At 47.5% G+C, this 19910-nt stretch overlaps 1 protein-coding gene across 1 annotated transcript in view; it reads left to right on the forward strand.

Moving 5' to 3' along the window:
• Positions 1 to 457: 457 nt before the first annotated feature.
• Positions 458 to 19910, forward strand: part of LOC144508862 (tumor protein p53-inducible protein 11-like) — a 32837-nt gene continuing 13384 nt past the window's right edge. The window contains exons 1-3 of the mRNA XM_078237077.1: positions 458 to 616; positions 10964 to 11159; positions 18847 to 18905. Of these exons, the coding sequence (XP_078093203.1) occupies positions 11028 to 11159; positions 18847 to 18905 (191 nt within the window). The 5' untranslated portion in view covers positions 458 to 616; positions 10964 to 11027. The remainder of the gene's footprint in view (positions 617 to 10963; positions 11160 to 18846; positions 18906 to 19910) is intronic.

Below are 19910 nucleotides of genomic sequence, written 5' to 3' on the forward strand. Positions count from 1 at the left end.
GAGAGAGAATTCCAAGGCTTAGGGGCCCAGGCTGCTGAAGACACGGCCACCATTGGCGGAACGGTGGGAATCGGGGATGCGCGCTGAAGGCCAGGTTTGGGGCTCCGCAGAGATCTCGGAGGGTTAGGGGGCTGGAGGAGATAGGGAGGGCAAGACCATTTGAGGGACCTGAACCCACAGATAAGAATCTTAAAATCAACTGGGGCCCACTGTAGGTTTAGTGAGCCCAGACACTAATTTGCCTCATTTCTTTATCGTAGACAGAACCTTTGACGTGCCAGATAGTCTGGATCTTATGCATCGAACCCTTGCTGGATATTTTGTCCCTTTGTGATCCTGGGGACCAGGCCCCAGAGGGAAAGATTCACATCAGGGATCTTTGATGACGTTGACTTCAGTAAAGAGAAGTAATCTGTGCATTCAACTGATCTTCAACTGCACTTCTATTCCACACTTTAAGGTAAGGCTATGTTTCTGCGTGCCTCTCGCACTCTCCTGTCTCGAGCACACATAATACTCACGGCAAGACCAGCCATTGGAAACGGAGTGCCAGGAGAACCATTACAGCACCTCCAATCCAAAAACTTTAGCATAAACCCCAGCCACAAGTGAAAAGGTATGTGCAGAATGCTTTGATTTTCTCCTGAAATATTTACACTAAATTGTTATCTCTGGTGAGTTGCCAGCACCACTCTGAGCTCCCAGTGGGAGAACCTTTTTAATTTTTTTCCTGTTTTTGTTGTTGACTCGAGCTAAAAGCTTCCCACTTTGGGGCGGCTCAGTGACACTGCTGCCCCACAGCGCCAGGGACCCAGGTTCAATTCCGGCCTCGGGTCACTGTCTGTGTGCAGTCTGCATGTTCTCCCCGTGTCTGCGTGGGTTCCCTCCGGGTGCTCCGGTTTCCTCCCACAGTCCAAAGATGTGCAGGTTAGGTGGATTGGCCATGCTAAATTGCCCCGTAATGTCCAAAGATGTGCGGGTTAGGCGGATTGGCCATGCTAAATTGTCCCTTAATGTTCAAAGATGTGCAGGTTAGGTGGATTGGCCATGCTAAATTGCCCCTTAATATCCAAAGATGTGCAGGTTAGGCAGATTGGCCATGCTAAATTGACTGTAGTGTTAGGGGATTAGCAGGGTAAATATGTGGGGTTACGGGGATAGGACATAGGTAGGATTGTTGCCGGTGCAGAGGCGATGGGCTGAATGGCCTCCTTCTACACTGTAGGGATTCTATGATGTTTTATCACAGGCTTTGGCCACTCTTGTTGCTAACACAGCAGAAAATGGGTGATAGGCGATCAGTTGTGTTGAGTCAACCGGGCGCCAGTGATTATCGCCAGGCATGGGCCCTCGATACAAGTCATGTGCACGTCCATTTAAATCAGCTCTTTAAGATTCCGATGGAGATACTGAGCAAGTGCCACACTGTCGGAGCTGCTGTCTTCCACATAAGATGGTCAACCGAGACCCTCCCAGGTGGATGTAATATAAATACCCGTGGCACTATTTTGAAGAAGAGTGAGGGAGGTGGGTGGAGGCAGGTGGGGGGGGAATGGGTGTTCCCATGGTGTCCTGGCCAATTGTTATCCCTCGAATCAACATCATGACCTTCTTACAGTGCAGAAGGAGGCCATTCAGCCCATTGAGTCCGCACCGACTCTCCAGCAGAGAATCCAGGCACTTTCCTGTAACCCCCTGTATTTACCTCATTAATCCACCTAACCTACACATCTTTGGACACTAAGGCCCAATTTAGCATGGCCAATCCATCTAACCTGCACATATTTGAACACTAAGCGGCAATTTCGCATGGCCAATCCACCTAACCTGCCCAGCTTTGGAGAATAAGGGGCAACTTAGCATGGCCAAGCCACATAACCGACGCACGTTTGGACACTAAGGGCCAATTTAGCATGGCCAATCCACCTAACCCGCACATATTTGCTCTCTAAGGGATAATTTCGCATGGGTAATCTACCTAACCTACACATCTTTGGACACCAAGGGGCAATTTAGCATGGCCAATCCACCTAACCCACACATCTTTGGACACCAAGGGGCAATTTAGCATGGCCAATCCACTAACATACACATCTTTGGACACCAAGGGGCAATTTAGCATGGCCAATCCACTAACCTACACATCTTTGGACACTGAGGGAGGAAACCAACAGCACAAAAAACAGATCTGGTCATTGTCGCATTGCTCATTTGTGGGATCTTGCTGTGCATAAGTTGGCGGCTGAATTTCCTACAACACAATTCAAACAGCATCAGTGACTGTAACGCGCTTTGAGATGTCTTATTGTCTTAAAAGGCACTAGATAAATGTAAATCCTATCTCACGATCCTCTGTGGTGCCATGTCCGTACTGAGATAAGGAGTGCTGCAGGTTTGATTCAATGCCAGATACCTCATTCAGCTTGCCTCAGTTCCCTGAGAGGACAGGTTGTGGGAGCAATGGGAGTGAGCCTTTAGAATAAAAGGTCAGCTCCCGATCGTTACCTGGTGACCTTTGCTGGAAATTGTGTTTGTGTGTCAGGCGAGGACAGAATTGGGGTGTTCTGAGAAGCATACCACTGTCGAATAGCAAAGTGACACCATGGACTGGAGAATTGCCACTTCTCAGTCTCTCAAGATTGGACAGATCCTAGAATCAGACAACACCCCATATAATTAGACACCCCCCGAACCCCCTTGATCCCCATTTTCCCTTTTGAAAAGAAGGAGGTAATATACAAACATAGGAACTGGGAGCAGGAGTAGGCCATTCAGCCCTTCGAGCGTGCTATGCCATTAATTTTGATCATCGAATTCATTATCCTGGTCCCAGCTTCCCCCCCATATCTGTTGATCCCTTTAGCCCCAAGAACTATATCTAAGGGTTTTTTCACAGTAACTTCATTGCAGTGTTGATGTAAGCCTACTTGTGACTAATAAATAAATTTTGCTTTTGCTTTTACTTTAATTTCTTCTTGAAATCACATATTTTAGTCTCAACTGCTTTCTGTGGGAGTGAATTCAACACATTCACCACCCTCTGGGCGAAGAAAGTTCTCCTCACCCCAGTCTTAAAAAGTTTACCACTTATCCTTAAAGTCTGGACTCCCCCACCATCGGGAACATTCTTTCTGAATCCACCCTGTCTATCCCTGTTAGACTTTTATAAGTTTCTATGAGATCCCCTCTCACTCTTCTAAACTGCAATGAATATAATCCTAACCGACTTAGTCTCTCCGCATATGACAGACCTGCCATCCCAGGAATCAGCCTGGTAAACTGTCGCTGTACTCCCTCTATAGCAAGGACATTCTTCCTCAGATAAGCACACCAAAACTGCACGCAATACTCCAGGTGTGGCCTCACCAATGCCCTGTACAATTGCTGTAAAACATCCCTATTCCTACATGTCAGAGGAATTTTCCAGGGTGTCCTTCTGGGGGATCTTGTACTAAGCTGAACTCAATCAATAACAGAGACCACAAAAGCCAGCATGTAGTTAAAGAACAAAAATAAGTTTATTGCTAATGCATGCATCAGGAGAAGGGGTAGTCAGTCAGCAAGTACCGGCTATCCTTTCTGTCGTACCAGTACAAGTGGGAGATTGATGTACTCTTCTGAACACTTCGATTCCTCGCCCAGCTTGTCATCCAGACTGGAGGGTCCAATTACAACATTATACCTTAGCTAATAACGCTCTACCTATCAGCAGGATTAGAAGCTCATTAGCACATTGCACCTGAAAGTTCTTCCCTCGTTACTAGGAAATCTAACTACGTAAATCCGGTAGATTCAAGGATATTGCTATCGCCTGAAAATTTTAGTTGGTAAAGGGAGTCAATTTCCTTGCCTATGCCCAGTGTCATTATCTCCATGAGAAACCGTACCAACCTCATTAATCATGAGCTAATGCAATGCCCATACATTCCAAAGCCCTGATTGACTTGCAGCTGCTTGACTCAAGTTGATAAGGAGAACTGCTCTCCTGATATACCATTGTCGCAAAAGAATTTGGTCTGTCTACTTCTGTCTATTTCCCATCATGCTGAGCAATTAGATTGCCCATTGGCCAAGGTTTGCAAAACACATTAAGAATACGGTTTAATTTCATAATACTTGGTTAAATTGTGGTTATACAGACAATACCTTTGCATTTTGTATTCGGCACATGGTGAACCCTTATTCTATATAGAAGGCACCTTGTAATCTTTACCTTAACCTAGTCTACTTATTATAGTAAATTTAAAATGTGGCATGGTGGCACAGTGGTTAGCACTGCTGCCTCACTGCACCAGGGACCCTGATTCGATTCCCGGTTTGGGTCACTGTCTGTGTGGAGTTTGCACGTTCTCCCCGTGTCTGCCTGGGTTTCCTCCGGGTGCTCCGGTTTCCTCCCACAGTCTAAAAGACCTGCTGGTTAGATGCATTGACCCGCACAGGCACTGGACTGTGACGACGGGGGGAATTTCACAGTAACTTCATTGCAGTGTTAATGTAAGCCTTACTTACTTGTGACTAATGAATAAACTTTATAAGTTTTATATTACCCTCCTTCACTATACCTTTCCCTTATCCTTTCATTGGATGAAGACAGCACCGGCAAGCATTCGTTGCCCATCCCTAATTGCCCCTGAGCATGCTGGGTCATTGCTGTGGGTCTGGAGTCACATATGGACCAGACCAGGTAAGGATGGCAGGTTTCCTTTTCTAAAGGGCATTAGGAAATCAGAACCAGGTAGGGTTTTTACAGCAACCAGTAATAGCTGCCTAACTTTATATTCCAGCTTTATTAACTGAATGGAAATTCCTTCAGCTGCCTTGATGAGATCCGAACTTAGGGTGCAAGAGCATTAGCCTAAGCCTCTTGGGTTACCAGTTGAGTGATATTATCATTGCACCACCATCTCTCCATACTGGGAGCCCAGTCTCCCCACACCATCCCAATGTTTTGTTTCTTAACTGGTCGCCAATTTATAATGACTTATGAATGAGCTAATGGTTGTCCTGGAGACAGGAACTGGGCTAACCAAATCATCTCACGTTGGGAGCCGACACGGGGAAGACAGTTTAAAGTTTAAAGTTTTTTATTAATCGCAAATAAGGATTACATTAACACTGCAATGAAGTCACTGTGAAATTCCCCTGTCATCACAGTCCGGCGCCTGTTCAGGTCAATGCACCCTAACCAGCACGGCTTTCGGACCGTGGGAGGAAACCGGAGCACCCGGAGGAAACCCACACAGACAGTGACTCAAGCCGGGAATCAAACCCCCCCCCCCCCCCCCCCCCCCCACTGTGTGCGGCCATGCCACCCCATTTTATTCCATTAGTTCTTTTTTAATTAATTTATGGGATGTGGGCATCGCTGGTCAGGTCAGCATTTATTGCCCATCCCGAGTTGTCCTTGAAAATTGCAACATGCAGCAGTGCAGAGGGACCTGGGTGTCCTTGTGCAGGAAGCTCAAGGAATTGGTTTGCAGGTGCAGCAGGTAATTAAGAAGGCAAATGGAATCTTGTCCTTCATTGCTAGAGTTATGGAGTTTAAAAACAGCGAGGTCATGTTACAGCTGTATAAGGTGCTGGTGAGGCCACACCTGGAGTACTGTGAACTGTTTTGGTCTCCTTACACGAGAAAGGATATATTGGCCCTGGAGGGGATGCAGAGAAGATTCACGAGGTTGATTCCAGAGTTGAGAGGGTTGGCTTATGAGGAGAGACTGAGTAGAATGGGACTATACTCACTGGAATTCAGAAGAATGAGGGGGGATCTTCTATAAACATATAAGATTATGAAGGGAATAGATAAAATAGAAGCAGGGAAGTTGTTTCCACTGGCAGGTGAAACGAGAACTAAGGGGCATTGTCTCTAAATAAGGAGGAGCAGATCCAGGACTGAGTTGAGGAGGAACTTCTTCATCCAAAGGATTGTGAATCGGTGGAATTCCCTGCCCAGTGAAGCAGTTGAGGCTATCTCATGGAATGTTTTTAAGGCAAGGATAGATACAGTTTTGAACAGTAAAGGAATTAAGGGTTATGGTGAGTGGGCGGGTAAGTGGAGCTGAGTCCATGAAAAGATCAGCCATGATCTTATTGAATGGCGGAGCAGGCTCGAGGGGCCAGGTGGCCTACTCCTGTTCCTAGTTCTTATGTTCTAAGGCGATGGTGAACTGCCTTTTTGAATCGCTGCAGTCCTTGTGCTGTTGATACACCCACCACACTGTTAGGGAGGTGTGGTGAACCATTGTTGGTTCCCACCAGGTAGTGCTGAGCCATGGTCTGGCCAGTACTATGAGTCTGTATATATGTTACTGTTGGGGTTAGGGTTGGGCTGTTCTACCTGTTAATATAGTTGTTATGGTACACCCCAGTCGGCTCCGCCTCCTGGGAGAGGTATAAAGGTCACTGCTCTGCCTGGTGACCCTTTAGTCTGGGATCGTATACTGTATATGGTAGCTCTGTTATTGTTGGCAATAAAAGCCTTTATTTCCCGAGTACATCACGCCTCTCGTGTGTTATATCGTGCATCAGGAGGGAACATCAGAATTTTGACCCAGCGATAGTGAAGGAATGGCCAATATATTTCCAAGCCGGGATGGTGAGTGGCTTGGAGGGGAACGTCCAGGTGTTGGTGTTGCCAAGTATCTCCTGCTCTTCTCCTTCTAAATGGCAGTGGTTGAGAGTTTGGAAGGTGCTGCCTAAGGAGCCTTGGCGAGTTCCTGCAGTGCATCTTGTAGATGGTACATATGGCTGCCACTGTGCATCAGTGGTGGAAGGATTGAATGTTTGTGGAAGGGGTAGCAATTAAGTGGGGCTGCTTTGTCTGGATGGTAGCAAGTTTCTTGAGTGTTGGAGCTGCACTCATCCAGACAAGTGGGGAGTATTCCATCACACTCCTGACTTGTGCCTTGTAGATGGTGGACAGTCTTCAGGAGGGAAGGAGGTGAGTTACGTGCCTAAGGATTGCTGGCATCTGATCTGCTTTTGTATCCACAGTATTCATATGGTCCAATTGAGTTTCTGGTCAATGGTAACGCCTGACATGTTGATATTGGGGAATTCAGCGAAGGTGATGCCATTGAATGTCAAGGGTTCATGGTTAGAGTGTCTCTTGTTGGAGATGGTCATTGCCTGGCACCTAGGTGGCACAAATATTATTTGCCACTTGTCACCCCAAGCCTGGATGTTGTGTATGCTGGATTCTAGCCATTGAGGAGAGTGGACAGCGTGAGAAAGTCACAAGCAGAGTTCTTTGCAATCCTGCATAGCAGGAGTGAATGGGAAGGGATAAAACTTACATTTATGAGGTACCTTTCACAAACTGAGCATGTCCTAAAGTGCTTTGAAGCCCAATTAAGTAGAATAGAATAGAAGAACAGAATCCCTACAACAAATAATGAGGTCATTTGTCCCATCACACCTGCACTGGCAACAATCCCACGCAGTCCCTATCACCGTAACCCCAAGTATTTACCCTAGCTAGTCCCCCTGTCACTAAGGGGCAATTTAGCATGGTCAATCAACCTAACCCGCACATCTTTGGACTTAGGGTGGCACAGTGGTTAGCGCTGCTGCCTCACAGCACCAGGAACCAGGGTTCAATTCCAGTCTCGGGTCACTCTCTGTGTGGAGTTCGCACATTCTCCCTTTGGCTGCGTGGGTTTCCTCCGGATGCTCCGGTTTCCTCCCACACTCCAAAGATGTGCAAGTTAGGTTGACTGGCCATGCTAAATTGCCCCTTAGTGTCAAGGGGAGACTTACAGAATACTGAGAAGCCGAGATAGAGTGGATGTGGAGAGGACCTTTCCACTAGTGGGAGAGACTAGAACTCGAGGGCGCAACCTCAGAGTGAAGGCGCGCCTCTTTAAAACTCAGATGAGGAGGAATTTCTTCAGCCAGAAGGTGATGAATCATTGCCACAGAGGGCTGTGGAGGCCAGGTCACTGAGTGTCTTTAAGACAGAGATAGAAACATTCTTGATCAATAAGAGGATTAAAGGATATGGGGAGAAGGCAGGAGAATGGGGATGAGAATCATATCAGCCATGATTGAATGGCGGAGCAGACTCAATGGACCAAATGGCCTAATTCTGCTCCAATATCTTAAAGTCTTATGGGACGAGCAGGGATATGTGGGGTTACGGGGATAGGGCTTGGATGTGATTATTAAAGTTTTAAGGTTTATTTATCAGTCACAAGTAGGGCTTACATTAACACTGCAATGAAGTTACTGTGAAAATCCCCGAGTCGCCACACTCCGGCGCCTTTTTGGGTCAATGCACCCTAACCAGCACGTCTTTCAGACTGTGGGAGGAAACCGGAGCACCCGGAGGAAACCCACGCAGATACGGGGAGAAGGTGTAAACTCCACACGGACAGTGACCCAAGCCAGTAATCAAACCCGGGTCCCTGGCGCTGTGAGGCAGCAATGCTAACCATTGTGCCACCGTGCCTGCCCCGTGTTACCAGAGCAGGCTTGATGGGCCGAATGGCCTCCTGTGGGGATTCTATGAAGTAGTTTCGGAAGTCAGGTTAATGGAATGATGCCTGTGGCGAAAGAGGCAGAAAAAAATGGTCTTAAATTGTGAAAGGGAAAGGAACAACATTCAGGAGTTTAGCAAACAGCTGGAATTTGATTGGCTCACTCCAGTATCTGTGCGTTGTGACTGGTTCAGTCACTGAGCTGATGTTCCCCAAGGCGCGATTAAGTGCAGAGCGCTGTGCATTTTCCCTAAGGAGTCATAACATTTTAAAAGCAAATTCACAAATGGAAAAACCAAACAATTATTGCTGGTTGTGTTTGCGAGAGTAAAGCTGGCGGGAATTACAGGGTCCCACAGAGTGTTCATCTGATCTCCTCAATTTGCTTAATGTGGAATCTTACTCACTGCAGAGAGTGGGGTAGGGGGGGGCGGGGGTGCTTTGAATCCCCTGTGCTTCCAAGACAAAAATTCATCCTCTTATTTTTCAGATGTTAAACAAGAAGGGGACTTCTGACACGACCCCCTCCCCCCAGCTTAAATTCTGGGATGGGTTTTCGAGTCGTGCTCACCCCAAAACTGGGAAATCCCACCTGAGGCCAATGGATCTTTGCATGGTTCCCCTCCACGTATCCGCCCCCCCCCCTCCCACCCCCCGCCGCCCCCCCTGCACGCTATAATTCCCGTGGTGGGCGGGATGGGAAAACTCCCCACTATGTCTTTTTGGACCTTCTGGAGAGTGGCCAGAGGAGGTTCCACGAGAATGATTCCGGGAATGAAAGGCTTGACATATGAGGAGCGTTTGAGGACACTGGGTCTCGATGGAGTTTAGTAAGAAGTTGGGGGGAACCTCATTGAAACTTACAGAATACTGAAAGGCCGTGATTCAGTGGATGTGGGGAAGATGTTTCAATTAGTACGAGGGACTAGGATCCGAGGGCACAGCCTCAGAGTAAAGGGACGACCCTTTAGGACTGAGATGAGGAGGAATTTCTTCAGCCAGAGGATGGTGAATCTGTGGAATTCATTGTCACAGAAGGCTGTGGAGGCCAGGTCATTGAGTATCGTTAAGACAGAGATAGATAGGTTCTTGATTGGTAAGGTCATCAAAGGTTATGGGGAAAAAGGGGGAAAATGGGGTTGAGAAACTTATCAGCCATGACTGAATGGCAGAGCAGACCCGATGGGCCGAATAGCCTAATTCTGCTCCTATGTCTTATGGTCTCCATGTTGTTGGTTTTCAGAGGTGCTTTGCCAACTTGAAGCCAAGATGATTCCACCCCTCATGCATTCTTTTTCACTGTTTCCTTCTGAAAAGGCTATAGGTTCACGAATTCCATTTGGACAACCTCGAATCCAGGTTGACTCTCCCAGTGCGGCGCTGAGGGAATGCTGCACTGTTGCAGGTGGCAACACTAGGATGGCAGATGTGGTGAGGGGTTTTTGAACCCCTCCCTACATCTGCCATCCTAGGCGGGTATGAAAAATCCCATGGGGCTACTCCAAAAAAGGGCGGAGGACTTCTCCCAGATGGCCTGAAGCCAAAACTGATCCCCCCTCACCCCCACCAACCAACAATGGAAACATGAAATAATCATCATGGCGCCCTTTGTGTTATTCATTCACGGAATATGGGCATCGCAGGCTCAGCCACCATTTACTGCCCATCCCTGGTTGCCCTTGAGAAGGTGGTGCTGTGACATTTTTACCTGAAGATTATCTTCAGGTAAGCATTCTCCAAGGCGGCCTTCACGACACACGACAGCGCAGAGTCGCTGAGCAGAAACTGATAGCCAAGTTCCGCACACATGAGGACGGCCTAAACCGGGATGTTGGATTTATGTCACATTATCAGTAACCCCCACAGCTTGCCTCCTGGACTTGCAGAATTTCACAAGCTGTTCTGTCTGGAGACAATACACATCTCTTTAACCTGTGTTGAATGCTCCCTCCACCCACATTGTCTGTACATTTAAGACCTGGCTGGCTGTAGAGATTTGCATTCTAATCAGTATTCTGTAATTTGATTTCTGTGTCTGTGCCCTGTTTGAGAACAGATATCCACTCCATCTGACGAAGGAGCTCTGCTCCGAAAGCTTATGGTATTTGCTACCAAATAAACCTGTTGGACTTTAACCTGGTGTTGTGAGACTTCTTACTGTCTCTCTCTCTCTGCAGACCTGCTGGGTAGTTCCAACAGTTCAGGTTTAATTTTTTCATTAGTTGTGAAATTCTGGGTTCGGGAAAGGCGCTACGTAAATGCGAGTCAGTAATGCTGAGTTGCTTACAAAAGCTACAGTGATTTGATCACACTTTAAGGCAAACACAATACTTCAGGGGTTTGGAGCTGAAAGCTTGGAGTGGTTTTAGTGCTGAAATATTATAAATAATAGACTCAATTGATGTTCAATAATAAATACATTCTCTATTCCAAATGCACCTCAGGATTAAAGAGCACCCCCCTCCCTCTTTGCTTTCTTGTTTCAGGTTTGCGTTGTGACGGGAGACACAGTTGTTCTGCAGTTAGGGGAATCGGGGGTGAGGGAGGATAATGATGGCTGTCAAACCACAGGGCTCCCTCCTAAAGAAGCACAGCCAGACCGACCTGGTGAGCCGGCTGAAAAGCAGGAAAATCCTCGGAGTCGGCGGGAAGGATGACGAGGGGGAGGTTCACCGCTCAAAGGTAAAGCTGCTTTAGAATCATAGAATCCCTGCAGTGCAGAAAGAGGCCATTCAGCCCGTCGAGCCTGCACTGACAACAATCACACCCAGACCCCATCCCCCTAGCCCCACATATTTACCCTGCTAGACCCCCTGACACTAAGGGGCAATTTAGCATGGCCAATCCACCTAACCTGCACATCTTTGGACACTAAGGGGCAATTTAGCATGGCCAATCCACCTAACCTACACATCTTTGGACATTAAGGGGCAATTTAGCATGGCCAATCCATCTAACCTGCACATCTTTGGACACTAAGGGGTAATTTAGCATGGCCAATCCACCTAACCTACACATCTTTGGACACCAAGGGACAATTTAGCATGGCCAATCCCCCTAACCTACACATCGTTGGACACTAAGGGGCAATTTAGCATGGCCAATCCCCCTAACCTGCACATCTTTGGACCGTGGGAGGAAAGTGGAGCACCCGGAGGAAGCCAATGCAGACCTGGGAGGAACATGCAAATCCACACAGACAATGGCCCAAGACTAAATTGCCCCTTAGTCCCCAAAAATATGTAGGTTAAGTAGATGGCCATGCTAAATTGCCCCTTCGTGACGGGGGATTGGCAGGTTAAATACTTTCGGTTACGGGGATCGGGTCTGGGTGGGATTGTTGTTGGTGCAAGCTCGATGGGTTGAATGGCCTCCTTCTGCACTGCAGGGATTCTATGATAATTACGTTAGCATTTACTTCCTTTTGTGGGAAAGCTCCCGCGCTTCAACCATGCTTTGTGTGAAAAAATGTTTCCCAACCTCTCTCCTGAATGAACCAGTTCCAATTCTGTTTTGTTCTGTCTTGTCTTGTCAAATTCCTACCAATTACATTGCTACAGTTTGTTGATGTCAATTACATTGTTAAGGCTTGTTTGTATCAATTATATGGTGAAAGGAAGCAGATATTTGAACACATATAAAGAGGGGGTGGTTGGGACACTGGGTGAATGTGAGGAGTGTTGAAACTGGGCAAAGTCAATAAACTCTCAGTAAAGAAAGTCTTGGGGGTCGCACGATCTTAATAAATAAATTCTAAGTGCTGAATGAGCGTGAAAACAGGAAAGAATCCCACCTGTTATTCGGGTGCACTTCCCGATGCAATCATACAGCACTTAGAAAAAAAGACCCAGGATGGGAGTTTCGCCAGTAGGGGGAGTGGGTGGAATCTGTTCTCGCCGGGAAGCCGGCTTCTGAGCTCGAGGGGCACCATTGCGCAGGTGCACCGATCTCCCAGTGCACTCCTGTCACTCCCCTACCCATCTCCACCTCCCCCACCACCACCCCCACCTCCCCCCGCCCCCCCCCCACCCCGCCCCACCCCCAATCAATAGCATCGGGGCCTCACTAATTATATTTAAATTAAGTGATGCACATTAATGCATCACTAATTATCCCCATCAAAACGAGGTCAGTAACATCACGAGGGGCTGGAAAACCAGTCGCAAAGGTGATTTTTTGCCTCTCGCCCGATCTTACTAGCTCACCACACCGATCAACTGGCAGGACGAGCCGGAAAGATCAGCCCCTTAGCTTGGCCCTGTTATAATGCAGTATCACAGTGGGTTAGCACTGCTGCCTCGCAGCGCCAGGGACCCGGGTTCAATTCCCGGCTTGGGTCACTGCCTGTGTGGAGTCTGCACGTCCTCCCCGTGTCTGCGTGGGTTTCCTCCCAGGTGCTCCAATTTCTGCCTAAAGATGTGCTGGTTAGGGTGCATTGGCCGTGCTAAATTCTCCCTCAGTGTACCCAAACAGGCGCCGGAGTGTGGCGACTAGGGGATTTTCACAGTAACTTCATTGCAGTGTTAATGTAAGCCTACTTGCGAGGCTAATAAATAAAACTTTACAAGTAAGCTCATATTAATACTGCACTGTGAGACAGCAGTGCTAACTATTGGCCACTTGCTGCAGTGTTAATGTAAGCCTACTTGTGACACTAATAAATAAATAAATAATAAATAAATACCCCTTAACCATCTATATTCCAGGGTATAAAGCATTTGTTTGTGTAATCTGTGCTCATAATGTAATCCTTGCAGCCCTGATAATACTCTGGTGAATCCGAATCCAAAGTTGATGTATCAGAGAATCATAGAATCCCTACAGTGCAGAAGGAGGCCATTCGGCCCATCAAGTCTGCACCGACCACAATCCCACCCAGGCCCTATCCCTGTAACCCCATGCATTTACCCTAGCTAGTCCCCCTGACACTAAGGGGCAATTTAGCATGGCCAATCCACCGAACCTGCATATCTTTGGATTGTGGGAGCAAACCGGAGCACCCGGAGGAGTCCCTCGTATCCTTTCCAAAGCATGGCATTCCAAAATTACACAGTGCTCCAGATGTGGCCAAGTCAGGGCTTAGTACAACCACAGAAAAACATCCTTCCCTCTATATTCCGAACCCTTTAGTTAAAAAGACCAACATTCTACTTGTCTTTCTAGTTATACTGTGGACCTAACCACGTAATTTTTGTCATTTTTGCATGTAAATCCCCAAATCTCTTTGGACCCCCACTGTTCCCATGTTTCACGTATAATTACTCATCAGATCTTTCCCCCTACTTTATCCCCTTTCCTTACCTTTTCTCCCCCTTTGCTTCCCCTTTCCCCCTTTTTCAAAATGTTACCTCTCTCCCATCCATCTCCCCCCTCCCCCCCACATCTTCATCTGTCACATTTTATCCTCTGATTTCAGCTTCTCTGCCGTTTGGCCATTCACACCCTTTATTCTCTATGGACTGCCATTAGCAGCCTTTCCCCTTGCTTCTGTGGCTATGACTCACTCTGCAGTATAAATATCTCCCACTGTCTATGACTTTTAGCTTTGACAAAGCTTTCATCTAACCCGGGGCAGCACGGTATAGCACAGTGATTAGCACTGCTGCCTCACAGCACTGTAAGAAGTCTCACAACACCAGGTTAAAGTCCTACAGGTTTATTTGGCAGCACAAGCTTTTCGAGTCTCAGGCTCCTTCTTCAGGTGAGTGAGGAGTTGTGTTCACAAACAGGGCATACATAGACACAAACTCAATTTACAAGATAATGGTTGGAATGCGACTCTTTACAGGTAATCAAGTCTTAAAGGTACAGACAATGTGAGCGGAGAGAGGGTTAAGCACAGGTTAAAGAGATGTGTATTGTCTCCAGCCAGGACAGCAAGTGAGATTTTGCAAGCCCAAGCAAGTCATGGGGGTTACAGATAGTGTGACATGAACCCAAGATCCCGGTTGAGGCCGTCCTCATATGTGCGGAACTTGGCTATCAGTTTCTGCTCAGCGACTCTGCGTTGTCATGTGTCGTAAAGGCCTCCTTGGAGAACGCTTACCCGAAGATCAGAGGCTGAATGCCCGTGACCGTTGAAGTGTTCCCCGCAAAATCTCACTAATTGTCCTGGCTGGAGACAATACACATCTCTTTAACCTGTGCTTGGTCCTCTCTCCAATCACATTGTCTGTACCTTTAAGACTTGATTACCTGTAAAGACTCGCATTCCAACCATTATCTTGTAAATTGAGTTTGTGTCTGTCTCTGCCCTGTTTATGAACACAACTCCCACTCACCTGAAGAAGGAGCGAGACTCCGAAAGCTGGTGCTGCCAAATAAACCTGTTGGACTTTAACCTGGTGTTGTGAGACTTCTTACTGTGCTTACCCCAGTCCAACACCGGCATCTCCATATCATGGCCTCACAGCGCCAGGGACCCAGGTTCAATTCCGGCCTCAGGTCACTGTCTGTGTGGAGTTTATACATTCTCCCAGTGTCTACGTGGGTTTCCTCCGGGTGCTCCAATTTCCACCCACGATCCAAAGATGTGCGTGTTAGGTGGATTGGCCCTAGTATCAGGGGGATTAGCAGGGGAATTATGTGGGGTTACGGGGATAGGGCCTGGGTAGGATTGTGGTTGGTGCAGACTCGATGGGCCAAATGGCCTCCTTCTGCACTGTAGGGATCCTATGATCTGGACTCGAAACATCAGCTCTTTTCTCTCCTTACAGATGCTGCCAGACCTGCTGAGATTTTCCAGCATTTTCTCTCATGGACTCAAGTCTCACCCTTTATTTTCACCAAAAATGAATCACATCATTCGTAACTGCGCTGGAATCCATCTGTCAAAGCCAACTAACTTAATCTTTCAAAATCATTTTGAAACTTTGCGCTTCTGTCTACAATTGTTTCTGTACGATTAGTGTCAGGGAATAAGTTGGGAAGTAGGGACAATTTCATATTGCATCTAATCATCTCAGTCACGTTTAATTCATGTTGGTAATTGGGTTGCCAAAGAGAAAGATTTTCCACTCTTCAGCATTACTGTGGGAGGATGGGCGGCACAGTGGCGCAGTGGTTAGCACTGCTGCCTCACAGCGCCAGGGACCCGGGTTCGATTCCCAGCTTGGGTCACTGTCTGTGCGGAGTTTGCACATTCTCCCCGTGTCTGCGTGGGTTTCCTCTGGGTGCTCCGGTTTCCTCCCACAGTCCGAAAGACGTGCTGGTTAGGGTGCATTGGCCATGCTAAATTGCCCCTTAGTGTCAGGAGGATCAGCAGGGTAAATACGTGGGGTTATGGGGATAGGGCCTGCGTGGGATTGTGGTCGGTGCAGACTCAATGGGCCGAATGGCCTCCTTCTGCACCATAGGGATTCTATGATTCTATGATTACAACCTCTCTTCTCAATGAGTACATTTCACATTTTAAAAAAAGGCTGGATATCTGAATTTAAAGCAGAATTCTTTGGAAAGAGACAGAAGATTGAACAGCGCCTGAGATTGCAAGGGTGGCACGGTGGCACAGTGGTTAGCACTGCTGCCTCACAGCACTAGGGACCCAGGGTTCAATTCCTGGCTTGGGTCACTGTCTGTGCGGAGTCTGCACGTTCTCCCCATGTCTGCATGGGTTTCCTCTGGATGCTCCGGTTTCCTCCCACAGTCTGAAAGACGTGCGGGTTAGGGTGCATTGGCCGTGCTAAATTCTCCCTCAGTGTACCCGAACAGGCGCCGGAGTGTGGCGACTAGGGGATTTTCACAGTACCTTCATTGCAGTGTTAATGTAAGCCTAATTGTGACACTAAAAAATAAATAAACACCCCTTAACCATCTACATTCCAGGGCATAAAGCCTTTGTTTGTGTAATATCTGCTCGAAATGTAATCCTTGCAGCCCTGGTAACATTCTGGTGAATCTGAATCCAACGTTGATATATTCTTTCCAATGTGTAGGATTGGCCATGCTAAATTGCCCCTTAGTGTCCAAAGATGTGCATGTTAGGTTGATTGGCCATATTAAATTGCCGCTTAGAGTCTAAAGATGCGTAGGTTAGGTGGATTGGCCATACTAAATTGTCCTTTGGTGTCCAAGGGTGTGCAGGTTAGGTGGATTGGCCATGCTAAATTTCCAGTTAGTGTCCAAAGATGTGCAGGTTAGGTGGATTGGCCATGCTAAATTGCCCATTAGTGTCCAAAGATGTGCAGGTTGGGTGGATTGGCCATGCTAAATTGCCCAATAGTGTCCAAGGATGTGCAGGTTAGGTGAATTGGCCATGATAAATTGCCCCCTAGTGTCCAAAGATGTATGGGTTAGGTGGATTGGCCATGCTAAATTGCCCATTAGTGTCCAAAGATGTGCAGGTTGGGTGGACTGGCCATGCTAAATTGCCCATTCGTGTCCAAAGATGTGCAGGTTAGGTGGATTGCCCATGTGTAATTGTCCCTTAGTGTCTGAAGATGTGTAGGTTAGGGGGATTAGTTGGTTAAATACGTGGGGTTACAGGGATAGGGCCTGGGTAAGATGCTCTGTCGGACAGTGGGTGCAGACTCGATGGACCGAATGGCCCCCTTCTGCATTGTAGGAATTCTATGAGCTGGGTTTCTAACGTTCCAGCTGCAGGCTTCCTGCTTCTCCAAGTGTGCACTTGTGTGCATGTGTTTGTGAGTGTGTGTGCAAGCGTGCTTGTACAAGTGCAGTACATGTGAGCTGCCTGTGTGAGCTTGTGAGTCTGCACCCGTGCATTAGCGTGAGTGCAGAGTCACATGTTTGTGAGTGTGCATGTGTGTTTGTGTCTGCATGCTTTTTGAGCATGTCTTCATGTATGATTGGGAGTGTATGTAGGCATGTATTTTTGAGTGCGTTTCTTTTTAATTAATTCATGGGACATGGGCGTTGCTGGCTGGGCAGCATTTATTGCCCATCCCTAGTTGCCTGAGGGCAGTTGAGGGGCAACCACATTGCTGTGGCTCTGGAGTCACATGTAGGCCAGACCGGGTAAGGATGGCAGATTTCCTTCCCTGAAGGAGATTAGTGAACGAGATTGTTTTATGACAATCGACAATGGTTGTCATTGGACCATTCCAGATTTTTATTGGATTAAAATTTCAAATTTGGGATTCAAACCTGGGTCCCCAGATATTACCCTCAGTCCCTGGATTACTAGTCCAGTGACGATACCACAACGCCACTGCGTGCATGTGTGACTGAGAGTTTGCTTGCATGTAAGTGCATGAGTGTGAATACATTTGTTTATGTGTGTCTGTCTCAGTGTGTGTATGCATGTGTGTGTTTGTATGCATATATGTTTGTGTCTGTGTATACATGCGTGGTTGTGTATGTGTGTGTGCGGATACGGGTGTGTGTGTTTTTACACACATGTTTGTGTGTGTATGCATGTGCATACACTTTTGTGTTTGTATGCACGTTTGTGTGTAAGTGTGTGCATACATGTGTGTTTTATGTGCACATGTTTGCATGTAAGTTTATGCATATGTGTGTGTTTGTACACACATCTTTGTGTGTAAGTGTCTGCATACATATGTGTGTTTGGGTGCACATGTTTGTGTATAAACGTTTGCATACATGTGTGTGTTTGTACTCACATGTTTGTGTGTATGTGCATACATGTGTGTGTTTGTATGTACATGTGTTTGTGTGTGCATGTATTTTTGAGTGTGTGTTCACGTGTGGTGTAGAATCATGGAAACAGAGAAAGTAGATGCATGGCTAGGCCATTCGGCTCTTCGAGTCTGCACCGCCATTCCATATGATCATGGTTGATCGTGTATTTTCAGTATCCCGCTCCCACTTTCTCTCCATACCCCTTGATCCCTTTCGCCACAGGGGCCAAGTCCAGCTCCCTCTTGAACATATCGAAGAAACTGGCCCCAACAGCTTTCTCTGGTAGAATATTGATTTTGATTTGATTTATTATTGTCACATGTATTAACATACAGTAAAAAGCATTGTTTCTTGCGCGCTATACAGACAGAGCATACCGTTCATAGAGAAGGAAAGGAGAGTGTGCAGAATGTAGTGTTACAGCCATAGCTAGGGTGTAGAGAGAGATCAACTTAATGCGAGGTAGGTCCATTCAAAAGTCTGACAGCAGCAGGGAAGAAGCTGTGTATTTGTACATTATTGCAGGCTTTCGTTCGAATGTTTTGACCATCCCTCACAGGATTATATTTTTATAATTGATCTCAGGATGTGGGCATTACTGTCAAGGCATTTATTATCCGTCCTGAGAAGTGATATGGGAGCTTCCTCTTCAACCTCTGCAGGGACAATAGTTTGATATGATTAAGATGATTTGGCCACTTCTGCAGGACAAACCTTCTCCTGTAGATAATGCAGCCAAATTAATCTTTGTCGTTTTCTTTCACAGATCAGTCAGATGTTGGGAAATGAATTAAAGTTTACTCTGCACGAGCCACTTGGCCTCAGGTAATGAAATAAAATCTACCAAAAACTCAATATTTAAATTCCACAGGAAATAATATACTACTTTACGACACAAACTACACCCCATCCAACAGCACAGCGCTCCCTCAGTACTGACCCTCTGACAGTGCGGCACTCCCTCAGTACTGACCCTCTGACAGTGCGACACTCCCTCAGCACTGACCCTCTGACGGTGCGACACTCCCTCAGTCCTGACCCTCTGACAGTGCGGCACTCCCTCAGTGCTGACTCTCTGACAGTGCGGCACTCCCTCAGCACTGACCCTCTGACGGTGCGGCACTCCCTCAGTACTGATCCTCTGACAGTGCGGCACTCCCTCAGCACTGACCCTCTGACAGTGCGGCACTCCCTCAGTACTGACCCTCTGACAGTGCGGCACTCCCTCAGTACTGATCCTCTGACAGTGCAGCACTCCCTCAGTACTGACCCTCTGACAGTGCGGCACTCCCTCAGTACTGATCCTCTGACAGTGCAGCACTCCCTCAGTACTGACCCTCTGACAGTGCAACACTCCCTCAGTACTGACCCTCTGACAGTGCGACACTCCCTCAGTACTGACCCTCTGACAGTGCGGCACTCCCTCAGTACTGACCCTCTGACAGTGCGGGACTCCCTCAGTACTGACCCTCTGACAGTGCAACACTCCCTCAGCACTGACCCTCTGACAGTGCGGGACTCCCTCAGTACTGACCCTCTGACAGTGCAACACTCCCTCAGCACTGACCCTCTGACAGTGCAACACTCCCTCAGCACTGACCCTCTGACAGTGCGGGACTCCCTCAGTACTGACCCTCTGACAGTGCGGGACTCCCTCAGCACTGACCCTCTGACAGTGCAGCACTCCCTCAGTACTGACCCTCTGACATTGCGGCACTCCCTCAGTACTGACCCTCTGACAGTGCGGCACTCCCTCAGTACTGACCCTCTGACAGTGCAGCACTCCCTCAGTACTGACCCTCTGACAGTGCAGCACTCCCTCAGCACTGA

Source organism: Mustelus asterias, chromosome 21 (genome assembly GCF_964213995.1).
Source record: "Mustelus asterias chromosome 21, sMusAst1.hap1.1, whole genome shotgun sequence".
Lineage (NCBI taxonomy): Eukaryota > Metazoa > Chordata > Chondrichthyes > Carcharhiniformes > Triakidae > Mustelus > Mustelus asterias.